We start from the raw sequence: 26,863 nt of genomic DNA on the forward strand, positions 1-26,863 counted from the left end.
GTCAATGCAGATGTAGAGCATCGGCATCAGTGTTACCCTCTTTATCCCGTCCCTTCGTCTCATCCTTTATCGTTGCTCTTCCTTCTCATCGATCATAATCACCCATGGCCTGCAGCAGTGTCGTCATCCGTTATCACCGAAAACGTAATTGGAATGTTGAAATTATCTTTTTGCTTATTATTTTCTTACTCTCATTGATAACAATGACAATATTATGATAAATAGAGCTATATGTTTTATTTTAATAACTATGGAGATTTAAATGTAAATTTTTTAAGTCTAACACCGGGATACTAAAAGGGTTTAACTATAGGAGATAATACATAATTAACCCAATGATAATCGATTATAAATTGGTATATTAAAAATCATAAAAATATTTTCTAGCATGTCATTATCTTTGTTGAAGTAAAATTTTTTGAATATAAATGCAAATGTATAATGTAAATATTATTTTATCTTTTAAAAATAAATTTTCTAATTTTTTTCACATAAAGTATTCTAATTTTGCTTTATTCTCATGTAACATTCTTTAGTGGATGTAAATTTATCTAAACAAAAACAAATATTAATATTAAATTATAATATATAAAGGAGAATGTAGTATCAGTTTGAATAGATTAAAAACATCAAAATGAACATAAATATCTTAAACTTGTCACTTAATTCCTAACAGCTCTTCCTTAACTCCTTCCATTCAATTTCTTTTTCTTCCCATTCTTCTACTTCTTTTCTTAATTACCAAAACATCTTTTATCATCAATGACACAAAATAATAAAAAAATAAATAATCAAATAAAACGAACTGAAAATCAAAAAAGAGATAAAAAAATATTATCTTTTACACTTATTAGATTGATTTAACGTTTTTAAGATTTAAGAGGATGGATTATAGATTTCAAAGATGATGTTCTGAACATTTTTACACCAACCTGAAAAATATCATCTTTTATGTCACTTTATATCAACCCAAAATATCTCATATTCCAAACAAATTGAGTAATTATAAAAAAAATATAATTAATTAAGGAATTATATTTAATAAAATTATATTTTATCATTTTTTAGCAATCTTCTTTTATAACTCAAGTAGAGATCAATTACCTTAATTGACCAAGTAAAACACTTGTTTCTCCTGCAGGGAAGTCATCAATGTAGATCATAGATTATCACTGTCAGATTGGAAAATGAAGAAAACCTCATGTTAGCCAAAGGTCCAGGTTAGTTAATAGGCAATTCTGGGACTGGAAATAAGCCCTTTGTGATATCAATCCTCATCCATGAAGCAAGCCATGCATTTGCAAACATCAAAAATGCAACACAGAGTAGAACTCAGATCAGAGGAACTTCATTGACCACATAAATTTGGCATACAAACCACTAACAGCTGTCCTGAACATAGCACCAATTTGATATTCCTCCCATTATAAATAAATTAATCACTAGCCAAACTGGAAGAGAAGAAGAAGAGCAACAACAACAACTACTGATAAAGCTTCTATTTCATGCATGATGCCCTGTAACATCATGTAGCTTGGTGCCACTAGGAGCTCATATTCACTATTATCTCAAGTGATTTATACCAAGTGAACATCTGATAGAGACTACAAACAAAACATGTGCAGCAATCTCTCCCAACTTCTGACAAATCCCTCCCTCCCTCTCCTCTCTTGGAAGTTCAATTTATGCTGCAGTACTGAGTCATTTTGATCTTTCACAGCTTTTACAAGAAGCAAAAAAAAAATACAAAGAGGAAAAGAAAATAGTTCACATGCAAAAGAATGCCCTTATCATTGATCAAGTACTTGGATGCCATTTGAAGTTAAAACAATTAAGAATGCCCTGCCCTGCAGTAAGCATAGTAAAAACCCTCCAAAAGAAAACCCCTCTTATGTATATCATCAATTCCACAAGGACAGCTGCTTGTTATATTTCTAGCAAATGTCAAAACAAATCATGATAATCTCCTTAGATCAGAAATCATAATAAAGAAATTATGTTTGCTATCACCAATCAACAGAGGTATTCAAAAGAAGAATTAATATGGAAAATGAGATTTGCAGGAGTATTCAACAACAAGAAGCAAGGAAAACAGTACAATAAATATAAGGAAAAGGCCATTCCCATGGATGGCCACCATTAGGGGGACTCCACAACAGAGGAAAGTTGATGGAGAAGAACACAACAAAGATGCACACAGTATCCAAAAAGCAAGTTGCTTTTTGTCCTGCTTTTTTCTACACAACCTGTGACAAAAAAGACTAAATACAAGAGCACTACCTTCTCCATCTTCCCAGCCCGAAGAAGACATTTGGTTCATCATCTTCTTCATGTCTTCCTTCCCCTTCTTCGTATGGGTAGCCCACCCAAAGACTAAATGCAAACCCACCTCACCTCATCACGGCCAAAGATGGCACCTTCGACAGAATTCACTCGGGATTGTGGGACTTGCTCAGGCATTCGAGGACTTCGGTTCGGCTCCTCACTATTCGAAGGAAGACCTCCCTCACCTGGCGCTCCAGTGGGTCTAAGCCCTCTTTCAAGGCACTGCAAACCTCCACTAACTCTTCTACCCCCTGCCTCAGCTCCGTATCCTTCTCCTCTGTCAATGGGAACTCGACGGGATCCAACAACTCAGCCAGGTGGCGGCTGCACTTCTCGATCTGTTGGATCTCCTTCAGCAGCCCGCACGAGTTCTTCCTGTCTTTTTTCTTCGATTCCTCGAAGATCCGCTCGTGGAGCGAGGTGATCGATGCGGCCCAGGGTAAGTTCCGGGGGACCGAGAAATGGGTCTGGAGGCCGCGGTCCTGGCACGGGATTGCCGCCACGAGAGCCCACACCACGAAGAAGAGAACCGAGCTCATGGTGAACACGGGGAAGGCGAGGCCATTGGTCGCGGAGACCTCGTTGCCACGAGGCACCGCGAGGTTGTTGCCGATCGCCTGGAGCTGCCGTGCAGCGGACCACGAGCGGGAGACGCTCCACGAGGAGGAGCGGAAGTGGCAAGCAGAGGCGGCGGCCCCGCCGCTGCCGGTGCGGCGGTGGTGCGTCTCCTTGCTGGAGCGGCCGAAGGAGCGGTTGCGGTGGTTGAGGATGGACCCGCCGGCAGTCTCCTTCTCGTCGAGCATGAGGATGGTGAGGTCGGTGAGGGCCTTACGGGCGCGGCGGAGCTGGCCCTCGCCGAGGGGCCGGCCTCCATTGAGGGCGGCGAGGGCGATCTCGAGGTGCTGGCGCCACAGGCGGAGCTGGTCGACGCCGTCGCGGATGGCGTTGCAGACGTCGAGCGCCTTGACGGCGCGGTCAAAGAAGTCGGAGAGGAGGCGGTCGAGGGGAGGCCGGGCGAGGAGCACCCGCTGGCCCTTGCTGCAGCTGAATAGAATCACGCGGAACTCCTCCTGGCAGATGAGGAAGCTGTCGAGCAGCCTGCGGACCCAAGCGAGGGAGAGCAGCTCGTCGGCGGCAGCGGCAGCGGCAGCGGCAGCAGGAGGAGAAGAAGCGAGGTCGACGAACAGGTCGGCGACGTGCTTCTGGAATACCTCCAGCTCGAGGTCGTGGGCGGCACCGCCACCGGGGGAATCGTGGTGGTGCCCGTCGACGGTGTGAACCTGGTCGCGGCGGATGCTCAGGATGGAGCGCCCGATGGACGCGAAGGGGACGGACGAGCCCTGGAAGTCCGTGGCCGGCATGATCGCATCACCCAACAGCAGCAACGATTCCTCAACAATTCTCCGATTCTTGTCAGAATTCGAGGTCTCGGAGCAGAAGAATTGGGGGAAAAAGATCCGATCTTTCGGGAGCAGCCGTGAAGAGAGAGAGAGAGAAGGAGGAGCAATAAAGCAGGGAAGAACGGGGAAGTAAAAATAAGGGGTACCCCAACCGAGGACGAGAGGCCACGTGGACGGAGCACAAGTGGGCTCCCACGGGTGCTTGGCCGAGAGCGGTTTGCGGTGAGGTGTGGGGTCGGTAGATGAGGACGGACCGAGTGCGGTCTAATTCTTGCGGTGCTCGCTCGGCCGTGGAACGGTTCTCGCGGGTGTTTTTACACATACATCCTTGCAACCTTCTGGAATACCATAGTTGCCCTTTCAAATTTGAATATTACACGTGTCCTCCTTTAGTAAACCTGCATCAAAAAATAATAAATTTAATTATTATTAACCATGAATATCTCTAGTTAGTTTGATTTAAATATATAACTATATTGTAAATATATCTAACATTTTATTATAACAATAATAAACAAATAGAAATAAATTCATTAATTTTTGCATGAAAATAAATTACAATAAACCATATGCAAAGATTTTAATTGTTGAGATAAAATCCTATCCTCACTACTTGCCAATTTAAATTAAATTAAATGAACAAAAATATAAAATTCATTAATTTTATGGGAAAATAAAATATTTCTTGGCTTTCATCTATTTCTAATAGACAAAAGGTATCAAAAATGTTAATGCACGTCACGGGTAGGCATCATTCAAGCATGAGCAAAAGCAGTTATGTAAGACAATGGAAGGGTCAGCACATCAACTAACTCAACAGCGACAAGAATGAAGGAGTATTATATCATGGCATTCGATTCAGTTTTCCCTCCATGGTGTGAAGGCTAGAGGACATGATACAGCTAAGTCTCCACTCTGTCAAGTCAAGCGTGCTGGGGACACGTAAAAGAGTGTTGCGAGTTTACATCCCAGGCAATACATTCCCATATGGGCATCCCACTCGTCCGCATGATTACTGAAACGAAAAATAAAGAAATAAATAAAATATTATTTTTTGTTCTACATCTAGGTGTTATCACTTTTGATAAGGATAAGAGCAAAAAACAAATGTGAGAATACATCAAAATTGATACGGGATTTGGAAGAGAAAAATAATGAACACAATGTTGTCTCTGCGAGTAGATAGATTATTTCCAAAATAAATTGGCAAGCAAAATAATAACCATGACAGTATGAGCATCTAAAAGAAAGTGGAAGATTTTCGTTATATTTGGATCAAATTATTCGTCTTAAAACACAATAAGGTGTGAATCAACCTTAGTTCAATCTATTGTTGTTTCAAAGACATATCCAAGTTTAAACTATAAGAATAAATCCTGATGTGCATCAAGACCATGAAACCAAATCAGATGATGTCGACTCTTTCACATAGGAATTCGAATCGATCTTAGTTCAGTTCACTCATGAGATTGAGAAATACTGATTCATAAGTTGTTCCGCTTGTACACATTAGCAGGCACAAGAAAAAGGACTGAAGTGCTCTTGTTATACAACATAAGCAAGCGTCTTGGAAAAAATTTCCAGTAATGAAAAAGTGCATAACCATTTAAATCAATGTGTATGCAAGACCACCGCAAAAGCAGACTGCAATTCGACTTGTATTGATTAAATGGCACAGAGTAAAAGCATACAAAGTCTAAAGCAAGAATCTTATACATGCTTCATAAAGACTATCTGAAATTGTGTTCTTGCACTATGATGGATTTACTTTTATTGAAAAAGCATGTGCAGAGTGATAGGATAGGGGAAGAGGCATTCCTTTTCTGATATATTTTAAAATACTAAAGAAAATGTGAATTAATTTGTAATTTTACATTGCCCCAAAGGTCTCTATACAAAATGATGGGCAGCAGTTGCTTATGGTTGTAGGCCATCTAGTGCAGCATTAAGGTTGACCGTTGACCTAAGTAATCGACTTTTTTTTTTTTCTTTACTCTTAGATCTGAACTCTTCTCAACCAAGCTATCCAATTCCTCTCCTTGTGCTAATGCACTAAATTGTCTGGACTATTTACTCGTTCCCTTTTATGCGATTTGATTAGAAGGGTTGATAATGTAAGAAGTTGACATAATGGAGATACTGTATCGAAGTATAATATTAACATGCATCAGTAGGGGAATCTTCTTCTGCTTACATGCCATACAGACAACACTTGAGGTATTAGACTTAAATTACTGCAAGCAGAAGCCCCAGTATTACATCAGCCATGCCACACCTTTCGCAGGTTAAAGGCATATGTAGAAAGAAGGCGAAGGGGAATAACAGCATTCACCAATAGGTAACAAAATATGGGACACCATTTACCTAACAAATTTAGAAGCATTCCACCCAAGCAACTAAAACCTAACACAAAAATTACATCATTAACACAAGTAATTTTTTCATATAGATCAAGAAAAATTGATTTCTGAATAAGATCCCAGCTTTGAACCAGTCAACCAACTTGAAACATACGAAAAGACTCACTTTGTGTCATGTGCTGTATATTAGACAGCATATTTAAGTTGTATGCTCTTAACATCTAGTCATTTTATATTTTCTCATTTGTAGGACGGATGCCCAAAAAATGCAAATTTACACATCTATTCATTTCAGTTGTAGCTCTCCTAGCAAGACAAAAAGGCAAAATTTGAAGCATATTGCACATCATGGTTAAAAAATCTTCGACTTGGATGCACAAAGTTCATTTATGAAAACTTACTGAGATAATTTTAGTCTGATCCAAATCCCTCTGAATTTTAAACAATTTGTCAGCTTCTGCAGGATTTAAACAAAGGTAAAACCAATTTCTAAGATAGCAAGGATTTAAACAAAATCAACCAGTAAGAGTGATCAATGAAATAACTCAAAGGCTATCCATGAGAGTTTCCCTTGATCACGAAAATTTTGTTTGATAAACATTTTAATGCATTCAATTAGGACTAACAGTTGTGAAGTGTATAATTTGTGATGGTTGACTCAGATTGATACGGGCGAAAGAGACAACATGCTTCTGCAAGCTTGACATGATGAAATTTTTTCACTTCTTCGGATCAAAATTTCCTCTGTGCATCTACACACCAATCTGCGGATGAACTCGCACAAGTTTCAGTGCAGAAACAGGGATATGCAGCAACAGATTTGAAGGGAGATTTCAATGGAACTGCAAAATGCGTGGATTCTTGGTTCTTGTCCACAGCAAACACCAGAAAGGTTAATCTTCTACTGTTACTAGATAAGTGAATGGAAATATTTCTAACTGCGATGATGCTATGATGCCCATCATTGAGATTGAAATACTTGAAGTTGCATTGTTGTACTGCTGTGTTATCAAGATTGGATCATGCAGAAAAGCCATTGTTAACTAACAAATGTACTGCAATGAGAATGTTAGTTTGCTCACAATTTTGTTGAAGGCACAGGAATTCCTACTATTCAAAGGCTGGAACGGAAATGGTTAAGACTGATGGTTCTTCGACAGCAGAGGTTTCTGATCAACAAAAGACTGCTCCTACTGTCTGAACTTAATATGGATGATAAAAGAATTTGAAACGAAATCAGGAATATTGATATCCAATCAACTGTGACATCAAATTTCATATCTCAAACATATGAAAAGTTTTTGCTATCAAGGTTACCTATGAACAAGTTTAAGAGACCCATGCTATGCTGGTACAAGGTTACATGGCTTAAGAGGACTCCAAGACATGCTGTAATTGCATGGCGGGCAATATAAAACAAACTGATGAAACAAGACGGATAAGTCAGTTGGCAATCACCTTTCATGCAGGGGGTAATGTCATTTGTTAAGAGTACTCTTTGCAGTAACAGTGTTGGCTGCAAGTGCTGTGCTTTGGTCCTTCATGTATAGACATGTATATCTCTTATACATTTCTTGTTTTCTTGTTTTGATATAATATACTTCTAATTACAAAAAAAAAAAAGGAATCTTCATTGAATAACACAACTATAAAACCAAATTCTACTGTCTCAAAGTTTTTCAGTTAAGAAAGGCACAAACCTGAAATTTTGTTAAACCTTCAGTCAAATATGGCCATGCTTGAGTAGTATCTTCCCTTACAGCTCTCCAAGAGTTGCCAAAGTTCTTCTGACACTCGTCCAGTACCTTTTAATAGCATTTAACTTATGTAAGACTTATGACCAGTAGCTAGAGACAAATAGAACTAGGCTTAGCAAAGTAACTACTATAACTATCAAATAATGTGAAAGAAACTTGTCAAGTCAATAGGCATAAGGAATTGGAAGTACAATTCCATGGTGGAATATGTTCCATGCAGCAGAACAAACTAGCATTAAACCAAATTTGCACTCATTTTTATGATTATACTTATCCTTTTCTAAGAAGGATATGTACCGATCATCCTGACATGGGCCGGTATTCAAAGACAATATTTCACAACAGATAATAACAAATAACCATCGATTCTCCCCCAAAATTGTGATTATAATGCAGCCTGAAATTATAATATGATACAGAAAATAAGCATAAAAAGCACTTAAAATTCAATTCTTGCCGGAATAGTCAAACCATGTGGAAAGCACCCGTTAGGTAAAATCGGGAATGATGATAAGAAAAGCATGACTGGGGGGATTCAAAGGGAGACCTTTCGAGTTGGATGGATTGGCACTTGGCGGCGGTGCGAGCGACGAAGGGGATGACCTTTCTGGCGGTCGCACTGCCGAGGTATCCTAAGTGGCTGACGTCGGTAGCGTCAGCGAGGACCACCGGATCCGCCGCCTCGGACGAAGAGGAGGGCGGCAGGAGGACGAGGAGGAAAGCTTAGGGGGAACGTAAGGCGAAGGGATTTGGGAGTTCGTAGCGGCTCCTTCGTGGCGGGAGTAAAGGCGTGGAAGAGATTCTCTTCCCATACTACCCTCATTCATTAATATATTCCTCTCTCTATCCTTTTCTTGACCATATTTCCCACATTAAATATTTCTAATTACAAGTATATATTACTCTATTTTTAGGAAAAAAACCGAATAATATTTTTTTTGTTATTTCTGGCGTCCGAACAAAAATTTCATGTTTACTGAATTCTTTAGATATGATCATTATTTACTATTTTTTGTTTAAATAATAGTATAAAATAATTAAATAATGTTGTATTTATTATATGTAGACATAAACATATATAAGATTATGGAGTATTTAATATAATAGATCGAGAGGGTTTTAAATAAACAATTACATGAGTCAGTTAATAGAAAGAGTATCCTCAACTTTGATATAAAAAAATATTAAATAAATTAATATTTAATGTATAAATATGCTGATTGATATATAATTAATAGAAAGATTATCCTTAATAATTTAACATAAATAGTTTTGATTTTTGAGTATGCGGAGATGTCAAGCTTTGTCTCGGATCGGATCGAGTCGAGGCCATAGGATCCAACCCGCTAAGGTTCCTCCTCCGTACCAAGCCCTAAACCCAGTTAAGCCCCCTCCACCTTCGTTGTTCCGCGATCCGACAGCCGAAAGTTCTCCTCCTCCCGCCTGCACCGAACGGATCGAATGCATCACCCGCCGCCGGCTTAAACCTACGCTCGTAACCCCCCCTAGCCATGTGGCGGCGCCGCCTCTCCCTCCTCTCCGACCTACCCTTCCCGATCCGTCGCCCGCTGCCAGTCACCCGACCCCCCTCGATCTCCATCGCGCCCCTCGCCAGAGCCCTGAAGCCCCCACCTCCTACCGCGGCGGCGGCGGCGGCGATGGATGCCGGCTTTACTCCGTTCGGGATCTTTAGGTCTTCGTACAGCGGGATGGCGATGGGGTCGTCTCCGGCGACGGCGAGCCTGCTGAGCCTGAACGATCTGAGGGATAACAAGGGGGCGCGGCAGAAGAAGAAGCGGAAAGGGAGGGGTATTGGGTCGGGGAAAGGGAAGACGGCCGGAAGGGGGCACAAGGGGCAGAAGGCTCGAGGGACGAGCAAGTTTGGGTTCGAGGGTGGCCAGACGCCGCTCCGCCGTCGACTCCCCAGGCGGGGTTTTAAGAATCCCTTCAGCCTCACCTTCCAGGTGACCTGATTGCATTACTTTCCACGATCTCGTATATCTCTTTCTATGTTGCGTTAGATTGTCCTGTTCTCTTCTTCTGCTGGTTTTTTCGGGGACGAAATGGTGCCACAGAAACGAAAAGGCGATATTTTTAGTAATGCATTGCATTTCCGGTTGTACAGATGGATATAGCTTGATGTATTGTTAGGAACTATTGTCTGATAACAATCACATCATAGATTGTGTACTTCAAGGGTTGAGTGCTTGCTTTTCTCTGTATATCTAAGCTATCACTACTCATGATCCCATATGAATTGGAAGAGCTTTACATCACCACCACATCTCAGAAAGCGCACGCAACCCTTGTAGTTAAAACAAGGGTTGAGTGCGCTTTCTGAGATGTGGTGGTGATGTAAAGCTCTTACAATTCATATGGGTTCATGAGTAGTGCTAGCTTAGATATACAGAGAAAAGAAATCTACTAGAATTCTCACTGTTACATGAAACATTTATATATCCATGTATATTGTTGTATATGTGTCCATTTCCATTGCTTATTTTGTGCCAACAATTTATTATATTATGTTTCCATAATTTAGGAGCTCCATACTTCTTTAAGAGTGTTGGAAGGAGTTGCATTGGTAATAACTTGATGTCCATTGCAACTTTAAGCATGAAGAACTAGATGCCTTGATCAAGAATCAGCCTTTTGAACATTTCAACTTTTCCAATATGGGTTTTGATGTTTCAGACAACTACCAATTTGATGGAAAACCGGACAGAATGATTCGTCAATAAATACGTCTAACTCTGGGGCTAAATGATCCGTGGCCGACATCTCATAGGAACTATTCTGTTGAAGGGGAGGGGAGGACTATTTCATGCTAATGCAAAAGAAGCGGCTCTCGTCACTTGCTTTTCAGGCTGTTCTCCTGCTCGCCTAATTTACTTTATTGCTTGGTGGCCACTTCTGACGTCTGCAGTATCCAAGTTGTTTCCTGTTTATTCAACTTAACTTATTTTGTTATGCTCATTGTGTCATTTTTGCATTAATTTCAAACATATTTTCACGCTTAATAAATTGCTGAGCAGTTGGAGGAACAATTGTTTGTTCTGATGTATAAGAACTTCTAGCAGATGAAATAACTGCATGATTTTCCATATTTTTTTTTCTTTATGGGTTCTTTGGCCATTTCATGCGTGCTTGGGTAAGCTAAGGTTAATTTCCATTGTTGCTAATGTTTCATTAGCTTGTGTTGTTCTTTAAATTAACTTCATATTTGTTCAAAAAGAAAAAAAAATCTGTTATATTTGTTTGTTTTATTGATATTATGTTTATAACAGCCTGTAGGTTTGGGGAAGATTGCAAAACTCATAAATGCAGGAAAAATTGACTCGTCAGAACTTATTACTATGAAAACCCTTAAGGTACTCAACTTTATCTTCATATGTGCATGTTGGTGTTGTCTGATTGATTCAAATTAAATCTGAATTCCCCATGACTGTAGGATACAGGTGCAATAGGAAAGCATATAGAGGATGGCATCAGGTTGATGGCTCATGGTTCTGAACATATCAACTGGCCGATACACCTTGAGGTAAGTTATTGTTAGAAGATAACTTGAAAGCAAATTGCTTAACGAAATACATGATTTCTTGATTGGTTGGTTGGCACCTCGCCAATCTTTCACTGTCACTTGCCCTCATCAGTGATCAGTGAAATTATCATCACTTTTAAACCACACTAGTTTTGGTTAGTGATCTTGATTCGACATATTTTTTGTACCTTTCAGTTAAAATGCTTTATCGTTCTAGATACAGACGCCTTTCCTTTTATAGGGTGAAATTTTCTTTACTCCTGAGATGATAAGTATGATTTTCACGATGAAATACTTGCACATATGTTCTTATTTGTACTTGTCATGGCAGCATTTCCAGTAATGTTACGTTTCTTAACTCTCAGCTTCTAAGTTGATTTGTATGTTGCTGTAATGGAGTCATACCACTGATTGAGTTGATGGCATTGCATGATCAATTTTTTGGGAAGGAAAATATATTATGTAATGCATATTATCTTTTATGTATTAATGTACATACAGAAATAATCTGGCATGATCAATGTTACGTTTCTTTTATGTTTTCTCTCACGAAATAATATGACCTGTAGAACTTGCATATGAGTATTCCTCCTATCACTATAGACTTGGATGCAATCATACTTTTCCATCGTTCCCTCTAACAATTACAAGTAACATCCCCAATAGATCATTCTTCGGTAACTAACATCAATGTGGACTCCACAGGTATCGAGAGTGACAGTTCGTGCAAAAGCTGCGGTGGAAGCTGCTGGCGGTTCCGTGAGAAAGGTGTACTACAACAAGCTGGGGTTTAGGGCACTGCTCACGCCGGAGTGGTTCGCAAAGAAGGGACGCCTATTACCGAAACCAGCGAGGCCTCCACCGAAGCAGCGAGACAGGGTCGATGACATCGGTCGCTTGCCTGCCCCTACCAAGCCGATACCTTCTACAACTGAAGAGAAAGATGCAACAGCAGCTGCTTGAAGCACCAATTCTGAAGATGCATCAGTGACAACTGCTTCTTGAACAAGACAAATCATGCTGATGGCCTCCATTGCTGTTTGAATTGGTTGCTCTTTGTCATGTACTCGAAGAGATCTCACTCAATAATCCAAGCTTGGTGGTTCTGTACCATTTGGATCCTGCACTCCTATTGTAATGTTACTTTGCAGAAGAATTGTTCTTAAATTATGAATCACTGTCAATTCATCTATAGTGTTATTAATCAACAATTAATAACATGAGATTAATCTTTAATCTCCGGTATTGGTGATGCCGACGTCGATTATGTCTCACCAGCCTCTCTCATGGCGAGGAGAAGACGCGCAAGCAATCAATGCCATCAAAATACGTGCGCCTACGCGGCCAATCCAAAGCTTCTTCTCAACTCATCTTCCATGCACGTGCATTGGCCGCATCAGATTCTTAGCCTACAAATAATGAGTTGGTCCTCTCTTCCCTCTGCTCCCTCTTCTTCTCTCTCCTCTCTCGTTCCTCTTCTTCTTCTTCTTCTCCCCCTTGATTGGATGAAATGTTGTCCTACGTTCCGCGGCCGGTGGCGCCGACTTGCCCCCGCTGCGTCTCCTCCAACACCAAGTTCTGCTACTACAACAACTACAGCCTCAGCCAGCCGCGGTACTTCTGCAAGGCCTGCCGGCGTTACTGGACCGAGGGCGGATCGCTCCGCAACGTGCCCGTGGGCGGCGGCTGCCGTAAGAGCCGACGGGGCAAGCCGGCCAGGGCGCCGTCCGCCGTCGCTGCCGTGGCCGGTCGCGACGTGATCCGCCCCGACCTCATGCTGAACGACATCGTGAGTAACTCAGGCATCGCCCCCGCCCCCGCCCCCGCCGACGGCTCAGCCATCGACCTAGAGGTGCTGTATGCCAAGTACATGGATCCAAGCCCGGCCGTGCGGCCGGAATCCTCGCAGCCCGCAGTAGAGTCAGGCTCGTGCAACCAAATCCCTGCGCCATTTCCCGATCACCAACTGTTCTTGGAGTGGGAAAGCATCCTAACTCAGCCGGTGGAAGAAGACCTGCAGAACAAAGTGGATTCAAGCAGTCCTCGAGCGTATCCAAAGCAACCTGTCGACAACTATGTATGGTGGGGGGATTCTTCAAGTGATGCAGATCTAATACATGAGGAGCAAAGCCTGGTGCATGACAATTGGATCGGATCACTGGATGACTCGAGTTGGGAGGCGTTCTACAGATGCTGATCATGTCCGATCTTCTTCTACATTCGAGAATGTGCGTGTGAGAGAGACGTCATAGACTTCATGGCTTACGGAGAGGGATACATTAATTGCCTCTTTGAAGTCAACATTGGGGTTAACGTTGAAATCTGTAGCAAGAGGAGACATACCAAACACCTCGATTAGCTCCCAGAGTCAAACTATATATCACACGATTCTTAAATTTATTGCTTATAATGGATGGATGGGTTCATATCGATAACTTGATTTATAATTATATATGAGTTGATGTAATCTTCGATTGGTCGAAGAGTATGAAATTATATTCAAGAGGTTTTCCTGATGCCACATAATCAATCTCCAATATATATATATATATATATGGAGATGAACAGCCTCTGGGATATTGCAACGCAAGTATCACCAAGAACGAGCACAGCACATGGTGGTGATCCAAGAGTACGACGACGGCCCATGATCCAAGGCAAAGTGCTTCGGAATCACAACCCCAGATTCACAAGGCAAAGCATCAGAATTATCCTTAGACACTGGGCTAATTATATATTATATTTATAATTAATTATTTTAATTTTTAATTTTTTTATATTTTTAGAAATTATATTATAATTTTTATATTTATAAAAAAAATTTAATTATGTTTCTTCTCATATCATCGATTAAGCATGTATAATATTTTTATCAACGAGATCGACGATATGAGAAGAAATTAGATTAAATATTTCATTCTCATAAATATAAAATTTTTAATATAATTTTTAAAAATATAGATATTAAAATATTAAAGATAACTATTACATAAATAATATGTAATTAGTCCTTATATACCACATAATCTATTATTGCCGAATAAGATGTGTCATGTCGAATTATATATATATATATATATATATATATATATATATATATATATATATATATATATATATATATATAGTTCATCCGCCGGAACGTTTGCCTAGTACGCAAACTGTTCGACCTCGTGTGGTGGTACCTCCCCATCGCCGGTGCAAGCTGCGGCAGTACCTCATCATGTGATTCATGCTGAACACCTTCTCCCCAAAGAAAACCCTCACCGAGCGTATGAATTCCCTCGCATTTTTTGGCTGGTCAGGATCTTGATGAAATATCAATCTCTATATTTTAAAAATATATATTGATATCCATATAGCCATATAATTATGAAGATAAAATATCTAGGTACATTTATCATAACATTATTAGTTTTATCAAAAAAAAATAAAATAAAAAGGATAAAAAGATAATTTTAATATTATTGTCTGTGATAACAAATAACGACATTGTTGGGGGTCGTGAATGACTGTTGTGAATGAAAAGAGTGATGATGATATGTGAAGGTTGTTTTATATTTGCATCGATATTGATGTAGTTGGAGTAGCGATGAGAGGTGAGGGCTATTCTACATTTGTGTTAATATTAATGCAGTTGTCAAATGACGAAAGGACTATCGATACAAATACCAAGCGGCATTGTTCTGTATTTGCATCAGTGTCAACATAGTTACTAAACAATATTATTTGATATTTACATTGATGACCTTTTCGTCGCTCAATAATTATATTGGTACCGTTGTAAATGCAAAGCAAAGAAATGACTACTCGATAACTATATCGACGTCGACATAAATATAGAATAGCTCTCGCATCTCATACTTATTCTCCTCATCCACAATGGGCACCTAGGCCCCGGTGACACAATCATTCGTTACTACTAACTAGAACGTTAGAATTACCATCAACATGATATTTAGGCAAATGAATATAGATGTTTCACTATAGAAATATCAATATAATTTTTTAAAATATAAATATAATTACTATAAGGGTTAATTTGTTATAAGTCTGATTATGATATTTAGAAATGTAAAAATCGAGGTTATTCCGGTAAATATGTTTGAACGAACCGAATAAAGGGCAAAAAACACATGATATCTACCGTCTGATTAGTTCCAAACGGTGGTTGATTCAAGATAAATCGTCAGCACACCTCATTCCCGTGTACGTGTGCGCACCGTGGGCGGCGGGCGAGGTGCTCTTCTCGCGGCCGCCTCAGGTTGTATATAGCATCGCTCTCGGCGTCTCGCGATAACCGGCCGACGGATATGGAGAGCGCAAGGGAGGCTCGCCGACGGAGGATCTTGGAGCGTGGGACCGACCGCCTCGCCTTCATTGCCGGCCAAGCCCGGTCCATCCCCGATTCATCTCCTCCTCCGTCTCCTTCTCCTCCACCTCCGAAGGAAGCGCATCCTAAGACCTCCGGTAAGATCTCCTTCCTCCTCTTCCCTTCTTTGTTCCAGTTTCCTCTATTCTTCACTTTGTAGTGCTATCTTGCCCTCTTTTAGTTGATTACCTGCTCGATCTACGTCACAGGATGTTTCTGACCCCATCTTCTGTTTTAAATGTTATCTTGATATCTTTTTAGTGGATTCCTTGCTCGATCTAGGTCGCACCATGTTAACGAATCATCTTTCCTTTGAAACGTATTTGCATTTGGATGCGTTGAACCTCTGATGAGAGGAGTCGTCCTATTTTTGGTAGATGCGTTTTAGGGCTCGATTGCTGCGTTGCAACTTGGTACTCAATTTACCTTTCAACGCCGATCATAAAGACCTGTTTCTTCTCCACACTTCAGAAAATAAGATCTTTAGTTAAGATATCTCGTCTTTCGTTCATTCTGTCGGGCGAACGAGGGAGTTGTTTTACACAATCTGGATAGCTAATGCAAGCTTCTGTTGTTGTTGATTCGTTCTCGGCATGGAAATTTCTTGATGCGCTTTTTTCCTTTTCCTAATCATGTTTTTGGAGCACTGATCGCAAAGAAAATGTTATCTGATGATTCATACTTTTGGTGCTCGTTAGAAAATGTTATTTGAAGATTAGCTGTGTTGATTCCCACAAAGAAGGGGCATGATATTTGGTTTTGAAAAGAATGTGTTCTTCTTTGGTAACTGTAAGGTAAGTAACCATGAATGGGATTAGCTCTTGAATAACAAGACTTGTTACGATCATTGATGCTCCCTTTGTGGGAAAAGAAAAACGACCAATTTGGTAATAGAGATTTACACTTAAGTTCTTCGGCTTTCTATGCGTGACAATAGTGTCAATGGTTTTGAGTTTTATCCTTGCTGCAAGCTTGTTATGGCTGCCGAGAAATGAAATCTTTGATGTATTAAATTATTTGTTGTTTCCTCCTCCCATTTGGACTGTTAATGCCTGACAAACCTTTTCCTTGGAGAAGTTTTCGATTCTGGAATTGTGTTTCCTTCATCTCGGGACCAACAGAAAGAATACTGTTTGTTCCTTAGAACCCTATCTGAGGGTTTACTTTAATTTTGTAGCTGCTATTTATTCATGTTGAGTAGCATCAGTTCATTTTTGTTTTCAGTAAGAATTAGGGTCATTTTTATTCTACACGCTGTACTTGCTTATTCTTTTATTAGATATTAATTTTAAGGTCAATAAAAAATTGGAAATGTTCCTTTGTTGTGCCTATTCTAAATCTGATATCAACTCAGATTTTCAGTTGTCTGGTCAGTGGGTGGTTACTAAATAATCTTACTCAAGGAACTATAGACCATTCTGCAACTATTGGATGCCTATCTGTATTTGTCTCTTCCGCTGCTCTTTTATTTCCTTCACAAAAAAAAAAAAAAGAAAAAAAGAAGAAGAAAGGAACAAAGGGTAAATGTGGGTTGATTGGTATGTCTCTCATAGTTTTCGGTTAGGTGCATTGAAGTGCAAGACCCGTATGAAAGAATTTCTTGAGATGATTATATTTTTTATTTTTAAACCACCCTAAGAGGGTCAACTTCGACTTTTGGAATTTCATTACTATGACATAAACCAAGACCAAATATGTACTAAGAACACCTCTATTGGAACAAATGGTCAACTTTGCTGATGCAAGTGTAATGTTATTGTTGGTTGAATTGAGCTGAATTAACACAGTTCAAAATCATTTTATACTAGTGTTTTCAATAGGCGCTCAGGCGGTCAACTAGGCGCCTGGGTTAGGCGAGGCGAGGCCTAAGTGCCTTGGAACAGGTCTGGGTGAGTCGATTCAAGGAGGCGCCACTCGGGTGCACGCCTAAACCTAGACATTGAGCAACTTTAAGTGTGCACCCGATCCAATTAAAGCATGGGTTTGATTGGGTTCAATCAATTTGAATGAGTTGGCTCAACTGAATCAACTAATCGACAACTTACTCTCCCCCACCGCTTGTGCACTCGACCCAGTTGAAGGAACCCAGTGGAAGAAACCCTACCGTGAGCCTCCTCCCTACACAAATGGACCATGAGCCTCCTCCACCCTATGCCGTCGTGTGCAGGATCCCCCTTTGGCTTACGTCGTTGATCGCGAGCCTCTTTCGCTCTACGTTATTGTGTGTAGTGTCTTCCTTCAGATTAAGTCATCGCCCGCGAGGCTCCTTTGCCCTACGCCGCCTTGTGCAGCTTTGTATCTCCGCCGTGTGAGCTTATATTGTCGACCAACTTTGTTCCACCAGTTGCTACCTTCCTCCACCCTAAGCACCACCGTAGCTTGAGTCAAAGAAGCCAACCTTCCTCCACCGTGCACTGCTGCCTTCCTCAGGACCATACCATCACGGACTTAGCTAGAATTGCCTAAGTCGTGAGGCACCCTTGCGGTAAAGACGCGAACTTAGCTTGCGTTGCCGAAGTCGCGAGGCATCCTTGCAGCAAAGATGCGAACTTAGCTTGCGTTGCCTAAGTTGCGCTTCGCCCTTGCGATTTGCGTCCGTAAAGATCAGCCCACTTGCAACCTCTCGCAGGTCCTGAAGGACCTGTAAAAGAGAAAGTTGATTAGTTCGAAAAATGAGCGACGGACAAGTCCCGACGTCTCGCGAAAAGGGGAAGCTTTACAAGCAATTCAGCGAGCACCTTGCGTGCACAAGAGAAAAGAGGGAGATGAGGAAAACAAAGACTTTAGAGGGTTGAATGAACAACTGCAAGTTCACAAACAACTGCTCACCGGGTGCCGGGCGCGACAACAAGTTCCCGTCAAGGTAACGTGCGAACTTGCGAAAGATTGTTCAATGCCCGACACTATACCGAAGCCCCATCCCCCATGGTGCCACCCGGGTGGTTCCAGGGTGCTGAGATGGCTGACGTTTTGCGTGCAGCAGCGGGCTATAGAAAACAGCCTGTGGCACGCAAAAACGGAGTTATTTTGGGTTGTTTTGGTCAGTTCAGTGAGCGATCGTACTGTAGCGCTGCAACTTGTTCGAACTTACATTTTTACAAGCAAAATGACTCAAAACCAAGATAAAACATGTTGCCAAGCAGCTGTACATGTAGATGAGAGCGACGAACGGTTCGTTGAACGGAGTTGTTGTCGGTGCGCGACGAACGTTTGTGACATTCTCCGCCACTTAAACTGTCGACGCCCTCGTCGACGCTTGTTGGTAGTTGTTGATAATTGTTTCTTCATGTCATAGGGCGTCTTCGGGCTCCCAACTGGCTTCAGTTCGGGGAAGCTTTCGCCACTTCACCAAGTATTCGGTCTGCTCAGCTCCATTGGGTAGCTTTAACTTGCGATCCACTAAAATGGTTTCAACTCGTTTCTCGTAGGAGACTCTGGTGGAGGGTAGCCGAGTTGGAACACTTCAGGAAGCATATTGCGGATCCGAGTGGTAGGCTTTTAGGTTGTTGGCGTGAAAAACATTGTGAATTTTGAACCACACCGACAGTTGCAACTTGTAGGAGACGTTGCGCACCCTGTTGATAATTGGGAAGGACCCTTCATACTTTCGCACCAATCCTTTGTGTACTTTGTTCCTAAAGAATTGGAGTGATACTGGTTGAAGCTTTACCAACACCAAATCGCCGACCTTGAACTCTTGCGGTCGCCTTCCCAAGTCTGCCCACTTCTTCATCCTTTTTGCCGCCTTCTCTAAGTAAGCCAGCGCAATATCTGCATTTCGATGCCACTCCTTTGCGAAGTGGTAGGCTGACGGACTACTCCCAGTATACCCGATTGCCATGGTGTGAGGAGTTGACGATTGTTATCCTGTAATGATCTCGAAGGGGCTCTTGTTGGACGTAGAGCTCCGCTGCAAGTTGTAGGAGAATTGAGCAATGTCCAACAACTTCACCCAATCTCGTTGGTTGGCACTTACGTAGTGCCGAAGATATTGCTCTAGGATCACCGTTGTCATCTCCTTCTCATGCAATGGATACCGCCGCTCGGTCTCGTTGAGCTTATAGCTCTCGTAGGCCATCATATGACCCTCCTGCATGAGTACTCCCCCAATAGCGAAATCTGAAGCATTTGTATGGACTTCAAAGGGCTCCCCATATTCCGGCAATTTGAGCACCGGTTCTTCCAAAACGGCAGCCTTCAGATCTTGGAATGCAATTTCATATTTATCAGACCATCTCCAAGACTGCTCCTTCTTCAACAACTCCGTCAATGGAGTTGCACGCTTCGAATACCCCGCTATGAAGCGTCGATAGTAGTTGACGAAACCAAGGAAGGATCTCAACTCTGGCATCTTCTTTGGAGTTCGCCATTTTGCAATCGCTTGCACCTTCGATTTATCCATCCGAATGGAGCCATTACCGATTCGATGCCCTAAGAATAAGATCTCTGCTTGAGCAAAGTAGCATTTCTCCCTTTTCACGAACAAAGTGTTCTCCCTTAGAACCTTGAAAATTGTCCGAAGGTGCATGACATGCTCCTCGAGCGTTTGATTGTAGACGACGATATTACGACCACAAACTTATCAAAATACTCTTTGAATAGCTGGTTCATGAGAGTGCAGAACATGACCGGAGCGTTGGTTAAGCCAAAAGGCATCACCAAGAACTCAAACGCTCCATACCTGGTCACACAGGTCGTCTTCGCTTCGTCGCCTTCAGCAATGCACACCTGCCAATACCCCGACCGAAGGTCGAGTTTTGAGAAATACTTGGCTTTGCCCAATTGGTCGAACAAGTCCGCTATGAGCGGGATGAGATACTTGTTCTTCATTATCACTTTGTTGATAGTTCGGTAATCGACGCATAGTCGGAGGCTCCCATCTTGTTTCTTTTGAAAGAGAACTGGAGCTCCGAATGATGCTTTCGAACTGCGAATGAGACCATCGCTTAGCAGCTCACCTAACTACTTTTTGAGTTCTGCCAACTCTGGCGGGGGCATGCAGTAGGGTGGTCTCACTGGAGGCTTCACTCCTGGCTCCAGCTCGATATTATGATCCACGCCTCTGCGTGGCGGAAGAGTCTTTGGCAACTCGGGTGGCATAACGTCAATGAACTCTTTCAGGACGTTCGCCACCACAGCAGGTTCATGAATGACCTTCTCGTCGAGTGGCTCTAGCTTCATAGCAGCCATGAATGTTAGTTCGCCTTTTCGTACCCCCTTCTTCAGTTGCAATGCCAATATCTGTTGGGGGTCTTTGGTTCCTCTCCGAGAGACGGGAACCATACAGGGGTCGTCACCCCCCATCATGCATAGGGTGTTTAGGAACGACATTGGCACCAACTTCGCCGCGTTCATAAACTCCATTCCAATGATCACTTGGAAGTCGTCCAATGGCACCGCCATCATGTTCGTGCTCCCGCGCCATGTTCCAATCTTGATGGGGAATCCCTTTGCCAACTCGGAGATTCGCTTGGCCTCCGAGTTCACCGCCTTCATTCGACTTGGGCTCTTCTCCAAGATCAGCCCAAGTCGCTTTGCTTCTCGATCGACAATAAAGTTGTGGGTAGCACCCGTGTCCACCATTGCACGGGTCGTTTGGCCATTTAGCTTGATGTCTACGTACATCAGCTTACCACTTCCTGCTTTTTGTAGTTTTGTCTTCGTGTTCTCCCCCACTTGACCCCGCATGGCGTTTAACAAACGCATTGCTCCCGTCCGGGGTCCCTGCGACTCCTCGCCGTCGTTGCTGGATTCAGAACTACTCGAACTAAGAGCGACAACCTTGCCCTTGTCCGATTTGGGTGGATGAATGGAAGCTGTTAAAGCATTGAGTGCTTGTTTTTGTGGGCACTCCCTCACCATGTGCAACCCTCCGCATAAGAAGCATCCGTCAGGTTTCGGGGCCTTGCCTTTCGGGCTTGGCCCTTTGTGGGAATTCTTTTTCTTTTGTTCGCCCCTGAGCTCCTTCCTTCGAGAATATTTTGGAGGGCGATTGCTTGAAGATTGTTTCCTTCTTTCCGGGTCTTCAGAGGAAACGAAGTGGGTGAACCTTTCTGCGGTAGCAATTGCCCCGATCAAATCGGCGACATTCCTTCGATATAGTTCTTGTTGCGCCCATGGTTTCAAACCATCGAGGAAGCTGAACAGTTTATCCTTTTCGGACATGTCCTGAATGTCCAGCATTAGCGTAGAAAATTGCTTCACGTAGTCTCAGATGGAAGCATTTTGGCGGAGTTGCCTCAATTTCCTTCTTGCGACGAACTCGGTGTTCTCAGGTAGGAACTGAGTTTTCAACTCCCGCTTCAAGTCCTCCCATGTGTCAACTCGACACCGACCTTGTTGGATCTCCTCCCAACGGGTTCGCCACCAAAGTTTTGCATCTCCGTTCAGATACATGGTCGCTATAGAAACTTTGGTTTCTTCAGAATTAGGCCTCGTAGCTTGAAAGTATTGTTCCATATCGAACAGGAAATTCTCGAGCTCTTTTGCATCTTTGGCCCCTCCATAACCATGAGGCTCGAGTGCCCTCAAGTTTTGTGGCGGCGCAACGCGGGTGTTGGTTCCTCCCGCATTTAGTGCCCTTGTGAGCATGGTCACCTTCGAAGTGAGTTCCGCCACAACTTCCTGCGGGTGTTGCACGGAGTCTTTGGTGTCATCTGACAATCGGTCGACTAGGGCCTCAACCTTGTTGATCTTGGACTCTGCTTCTTCTTGTGAGCTCTCTACCTCGACAAGCCTTTGTTGGCCATGGTAGAGTTCCTTCAAGCTCGCTTCGAGAACATCCAAGCGGGTTTCCGCCGTTGTGAGTCTCTCCTTATGACTCTTTTTCCCGATTTGCGCTCCAGATTGCGCCTCCTCCGCACGCGGAGAGTAGCCAACTTCTCGCTCATCATGTTCGCTGTCGCGCTCCTCCTGAGCGGCTCCAATAGCATGAGAGCGAGTGTGCACTTGCAGCTCACATGCGGCTGCTAGGGGCAAGGGTCTGGCTTGCCCCGTCTTGCTTGATTCGTCACGATGCTTTGCCATGGCGAAGTTGCGAAGTTCCTTCGCTGCTCACTCGAAGTGCTTGCCCGCTCTGATATCACAATGTCACGGACTTGCTAGAATTGCCTAAGTTGTGAGGTACCCTTGCGGCAAAGACGAGAACTTAGCTTGCGTTGCCTAAGTCGCAAGGCACCCTTGCGGCAAAGATGCGCACTTAGCTTACGTTGCTTGAGTCACGCTTCGCCCTTGCGATTTACGTCCGCAAAGATCAGCCCACTTGCAACCTCTCGCAGGTCCCGAAGGACCTATAAAAGAGAAAGTTGATTAATTCGAAGAACGAGCGACGGACAAGTCCCGACGTCTCGCGAAAAGGGGAAGCTTTACAAGCAATTCAGCGAGCACCTTTGCGCTAGGCCTTTGGACCACGAGCCTCCTCCACCCTATGCCGTCGTGTGCAGGGTCCCCCTTTGGCTTACGTCGTTGATCGCGAGCCTCTTTCGCTCTACGCTATTGTGTGTCACGTCTTCCTTCAGATTAAGCCATCGGCCGCGAGGCTCCTTTGCCCTACGCCGCCTTGTGCAGCTTCGTATCTCCACCGTATAAGCTTATATTGTCGACCAACTTTGTTCCACAAGTTGCTACCTTCCTCCACCCTAAGCACCACCATAGCTTGAGTCAAAGAAGCTAACCTTCCTCCACCGTGCACTACTGCCTTCCTCAGGGCCATACTATCACGGACTTAGCTAGAATTGCCTAAGTCGTGAGGCACCCTTGCGGCAAAGACGCGAACTTAGTTTGCGTTGCCTAAGTTGCGAGGCACCCTTACGACAAAGACGCGAACTTAGCTTGCGTTGCCTAAGTCGTACTTCGCCCTTACGATTTGCGTCCGCAAAGATCAGCCCACTTGCAACCTCTCGCAGGTCCCGAAGGACCTGTAAAAGAGAAAGTTGATTAGTTCGAAGAACGAGCGACGGATAAGTCCCGACGTCTCGCGAAAAGGGGAAGCTTTACGAGCAATTCAGTGAGCACCTTGCGTGCACAAGAGAAAAGAGAGAGAGGAGGATAACAAAGACTTTAGAGGTTGAACGAACAACTGCAAGTCCACAAACAGCTGCTCACCGGGTGCCGGGCGCGACAACAAGTTCCTGTCAAGGTAACGTGCGAACTTGCGAAAGATTGTTCAACGCCTGACACTATGTCGAAGCCCCATCCCCCATGGTGCCACCCGGGTGGTTCCAGGGTGCTGAGATGGCTGACGTTTTGCGTGCAGCAGCTGGCTGCAGAAAACAGCCCGTGGCACGCGAAAACAGAGTTGTTTTGGGGTTCTTTTGGTCGGTTCAGTGAGCGATCGCACTGTAGCACTGTAACTTGTTCGAACTTACATTTTTACAAGCAAAATGATTCAAAACCAAGACAAAACATGCTGTCAAGCAGCTGTACATGTAGATGAGAGCGATGAACGGTTCGTTGAACGAAGTTGTTGCGGGTGCGCGACGAACGTTCGTGACAATACTCCATAGCCTTTCACCATCTGATTACCTCTCCATCACCTCTTTCTCAATTTATTGGTAACAACAACAGTTTTGTTAAATGTTCTATTTCCTGCAACATCTTGAGCACTTTGCTTAATTATCTCCTATTTCCTGCTCTTTGTTAAATTGTCAGGAATTTATGACCGCTATTAGGTGGGTACACTGTTAGGAGTTAGAACATAATAGGACACTGTTAGGTAGATAACAAGAACACTGTAACTATACTTTGATATATGCTCTTAACAGCACCCTGTTAGAATTTTCTATTACCCTGTTAGATGGAAATGAACTTGATTTAAGCACCCTACTAGGACAAATAACACCCTATAGTTGTAGGCTTGCAACGAACTACACAATATGTTGTTATTAACATATTTCTTAATGTATATCGCATTTGATGTTTGATCATTTCTATATTTCAGGAATAATGGCAAGTGTATAGAGGAATTAAGAAGAATCATTGGCAAAAAACACAAGAAAGGATCCCTGTTGGAAATAAACTATCTAAAGAATTATATTTTGTTTTGATATTTTTGTTATTAGATATGGACAATGTAATTTGGTACTTTATAATAATGCAATTTGATGTGTCATTTTTATTTTCGTGATCCTATTTATCAATCATGATATATATTTTTAAAATTTTAATATTCAAGAGCTTTTTGCTTCGTTTGGGTGGGAACCTTAGCAAGTACCTTGGTGCCTTTTGGCATCTAGTGCTTTTGAAAACACTATTTGTACAATGAAAATGTGCCAAATTTCACACAAAACTGCTGGTAGAAGAGATCCAACAAGATTGCCTTGCCTTGTGAATCAGTTAACAGAAAAATAGTGCATACAATGTATTCAATCTTCCTATGCTTGTCCACCAGCTGGTGGACTTGCTCAGTTTGACCAACATGATGTCCTCTTTGTTTTGATGACTTTGTTCTATGATGATTGCTTCACGCAAATATAGTTACCTTTTAACTTTCTTATAATACCTCTATTAGTGTTTTCTCTATAAATAGATTTGTTGAAAGCAACATGCCACAACGCTTAGTGGGCAAGGATCCAATTGGGACTAAGTAGCGTTAGGATATTCTTGGCTGATCTCCTGCTACTTCATTATCTTTGGTGTTATATGATGTGAGGGGTACTAGGTTAGAGACCGGTTATTATCACCTTATTGCTACTGTATGAACTAATTATTTTTCTATGTTGATTGTGGTATTTTTAGGAAAAAAAACTAACCCCAAGTATTTGTCTGTTTGGATATACCTACTAATGTAAGATGTACAACTTGTTGGTGCCGAATGATTTCTTGGAAGGTGTTACATTTAGTTAGATCTTCAACAATTTTATTATGCCTAATTTTGTTAAGTTCTTTGCATCTAGAGTGAGCTCATCTATGTCCGCCTCACTATTGCAGTTGCCCCTCTTAGCGAGGATGATGGAGCTACCATCTCTCGTTTTTCTGACCAATACAGAAGCCAAGCCAGTGGCCCAGCTGGGGAAAGAACAGAACCAGCTGGGGAAAGAACAGAAAGTGAGAGAAGCCATGTAAAAGCTCTGGCAAGTGATGAAATGCATGGTGACAAGAAGGAAGATGATATTTGCACGTGCGAATCAGGGAACGAAGCTAAAGCGAAGACAGTGCAAAGCGGTAGGGATTCGGAACTGCTGACCAGTGCCATGGCGCTGAGGTCATCCGATGAAGTTGTGGATGCAGCTTTACCTACAGCGCCAAGGGTGAAGAAACAGCTGATGTTCTCGTCAAAGCAAGTCAGTCGTTCCATTGCAGCTTCTGAAAATATACGGTTGATCGGTGCAGTCGTGATAGCTCTTTTGGTCATCCTGTCGAACCATGGATATGCTTTTGGTGGTGCAGTGATGGGGAGCATCTTGAACTTTCGACCATTGTTCCTTGTTATGCTGACTGATGTGACCATTGTTCTCGGGCTGCTGATAACAAACCACGGAACTGATGCGAAAGAAAACGAGAAAGCAAGGACTGGAAAACAGGAGCATGGTTGGCCAAGCAACATAGGTGATGCATTGGAGGCGTGGTTGATGATTCGGACAGTTTCGAGCGCTGTCTTCATGGATTGCAGCATATGTGCTGTTATCATGATCGCTGGCCTCTGCGTCTGAGTATGCGCGGATTTATGTTGGTTAGCCATGTGAAACACAATCAAGCTTGTTGGTTCATGTGGTGGTTTGTGTTCACAGTATAGTATGGTATTACTTCATGACACGAGTGATCTTTCTGAGGACTCTGGGCACAGATCTGTTTGGTTCATAGTGGAGTATACACTGTTTGGTTTATGGTATACGTTTATGCTACAATGCCTATTTGATTTCTAATCGAGTCGACATAATGCTACTACATTAAGAGTCGTAATATTATTCACGATAAATACAAGCGAGATGTTTATTTCTTTACGATCATTTTCTGTCACTTCAAATAAAGACTTATGCGCACAACAGCAAGCCACCACCAAAACATGGGAAAAGCATCCCTTGTCGAGGGCAGTGACTCGTAATCACTAGAGTTGGTGCAGGTCTCACATTTCTACGTTACACCACTGGTGGTTCTTCTACGGCAAATTA

At 42.6% G+C, this 26,863-nt stretch overlaps 4 protein-coding genes across 4 annotated transcripts; 3 read left to right on the plus strand and 1 right to left on the minus strand.

Annotated features, from left to right (window-relative positions):
• Positions 1-2,023: 2,023 nt before the first annotated feature.
• On the minus strand, positions 2,024-7,682 carry LOC103971827 (protein BYPASS1-LIKE). Its single transcript, XM_009385958.3, has 2 exons — positions 7,544-7,682; positions 2,024-4,123 (listed from the first exon to the last, which is right to left on the minus strand). The coding sequence occupies exon 2, from the start codon at positions 3,684-3,686 to the stop codon at positions 2,430-2,432; it is 1,257 nt and encodes a 418-aa protein (XP_009384233.2). The 5' UTR covers positions 3,687-4,123; positions 7,544-7,682; the 3' UTR covers positions 2,024-2,429.
• Positions 7,683-9,232: 1,550 nt separating this feature from the next.
• On the plus strand, positions 9,233-12,571 carry LOC135597512 (uncharacterized). Its single transcript, XM_065090531.1, has 4 exons — positions 9,233-9,806; positions 11,130-11,213; positions 11,294-11,383; positions 12,089-12,571. Exons 1-4 carry the CDS (start codon positions 9,354-9,356, stop codon positions 12,344-12,346), a joined length of 885 nt encoding a protein of 294 aa, XP_064946603.1. The 5' UTR covers positions 9,233-9,353; the 3' UTR covers positions 12,347-12,571.
• A 281-nt stretch (positions 12,572-12,852) lies between these two features.
• Positions 12,853-13,809, plus strand: LOC135597513 (dof zinc finger protein DOF1.2-like). Its single transcript, XM_065090532.1, has one exon. It carries the CDS (start codon positions 12,894-12,896, stop codon positions 13,578-13,580), a length of 687 nt encoding a protein of 228 aa, XP_064946604.1. The 5' UTR covers positions 12,853-12,893; the 3' UTR covers positions 13,581-13,809.
• A 1,766-nt stretch (positions 13,810-15,575) lies between these two features.
• Positions 15,576-26,695, plus strand: LOC103971830 (uncharacterized). The gene is made up of 2 exons (XM_009385962.3): positions 15,576-15,853; positions 25,683-26,695. Exons 1-2 carry the CDS (start codon positions 15,697-15,699, stop codon positions 26,402-26,404), a joined length of 879 nt encoding a protein of 292 aa, XP_009384237.2. The 5' UTR covers positions 15,576-15,696; the 3' UTR covers positions 26,405-26,695.
• The last annotated feature ends 168 nt before the right edge of the window (positions 26,696-26,863 follow it).

The sequence above is a fragment of the Musa acuminata genome, chromosome BXJ1-11 (assembly GCF_036884655.1).
Source record: "Musa acuminata AAA Group cultivar baxijiao chromosome BXJ1-11, Cavendish_Baxijiao_AAA, whole genome shotgun sequence".
NCBI classification, from domain to species: domain Eukaryota; kingdom Viridiplantae; phylum Streptophyta; class Magnoliopsida; order Zingiberales; family Musaceae; genus Musa; species Musa acuminata.

Bases quoted from the DNA above. Each gene is read 5' to 3' on its own strand.
- LOC103971827 (XM_009385958.3), bottom strand. From the start codon at position 3,686: ATGCCGGCCACGGACTTCCAGGGCTCGTCCGTCCCCTTCGCGTCCATC.
- LOC135597512 (XM_065090531.1), top strand. From the start codon at position 9,354: ATGTGGCGGCGCCGCCTCTCCCTCCTCTCCGACCTACCCTTCCCGATC. The intron at 9,807-11,129 runs GTGACCTGATTG...TGTTTATAACAG, and splicing joins CCTTCAGCCTCACCTTCCAG to CCTGTAGGTTTGGGGAAGAT. The intron at 11,214-11,293 runs GTACTCAACTTT...CCATGACTGTAG, and splicing joins TTACTATGAAAACCCTTAAG to GATACAGGTGCAATAGGAAA.
- LOC135597513 (XM_065090532.1), top strand. From the start codon at position 12,894: ATGTTGTCCTACGTTCCGCGGCCGGTGGCGCCGACTTGCCCCCGCTGC.
- LOC103971830 (XM_009385962.3), top strand. From the start codon at position 15,697: ATGGAGAGCGCAAGGGAGGCTCGCCGACGGAGGATCTTGGAGCGTGGG. The intron at 15,854-25,682 runs GTAAGATCTCCT...TCACTATTGCAG, and splicing joins AGCGCATCCTAAGACCTCCG to TTGCCCCTCTTAGCGAGGAT.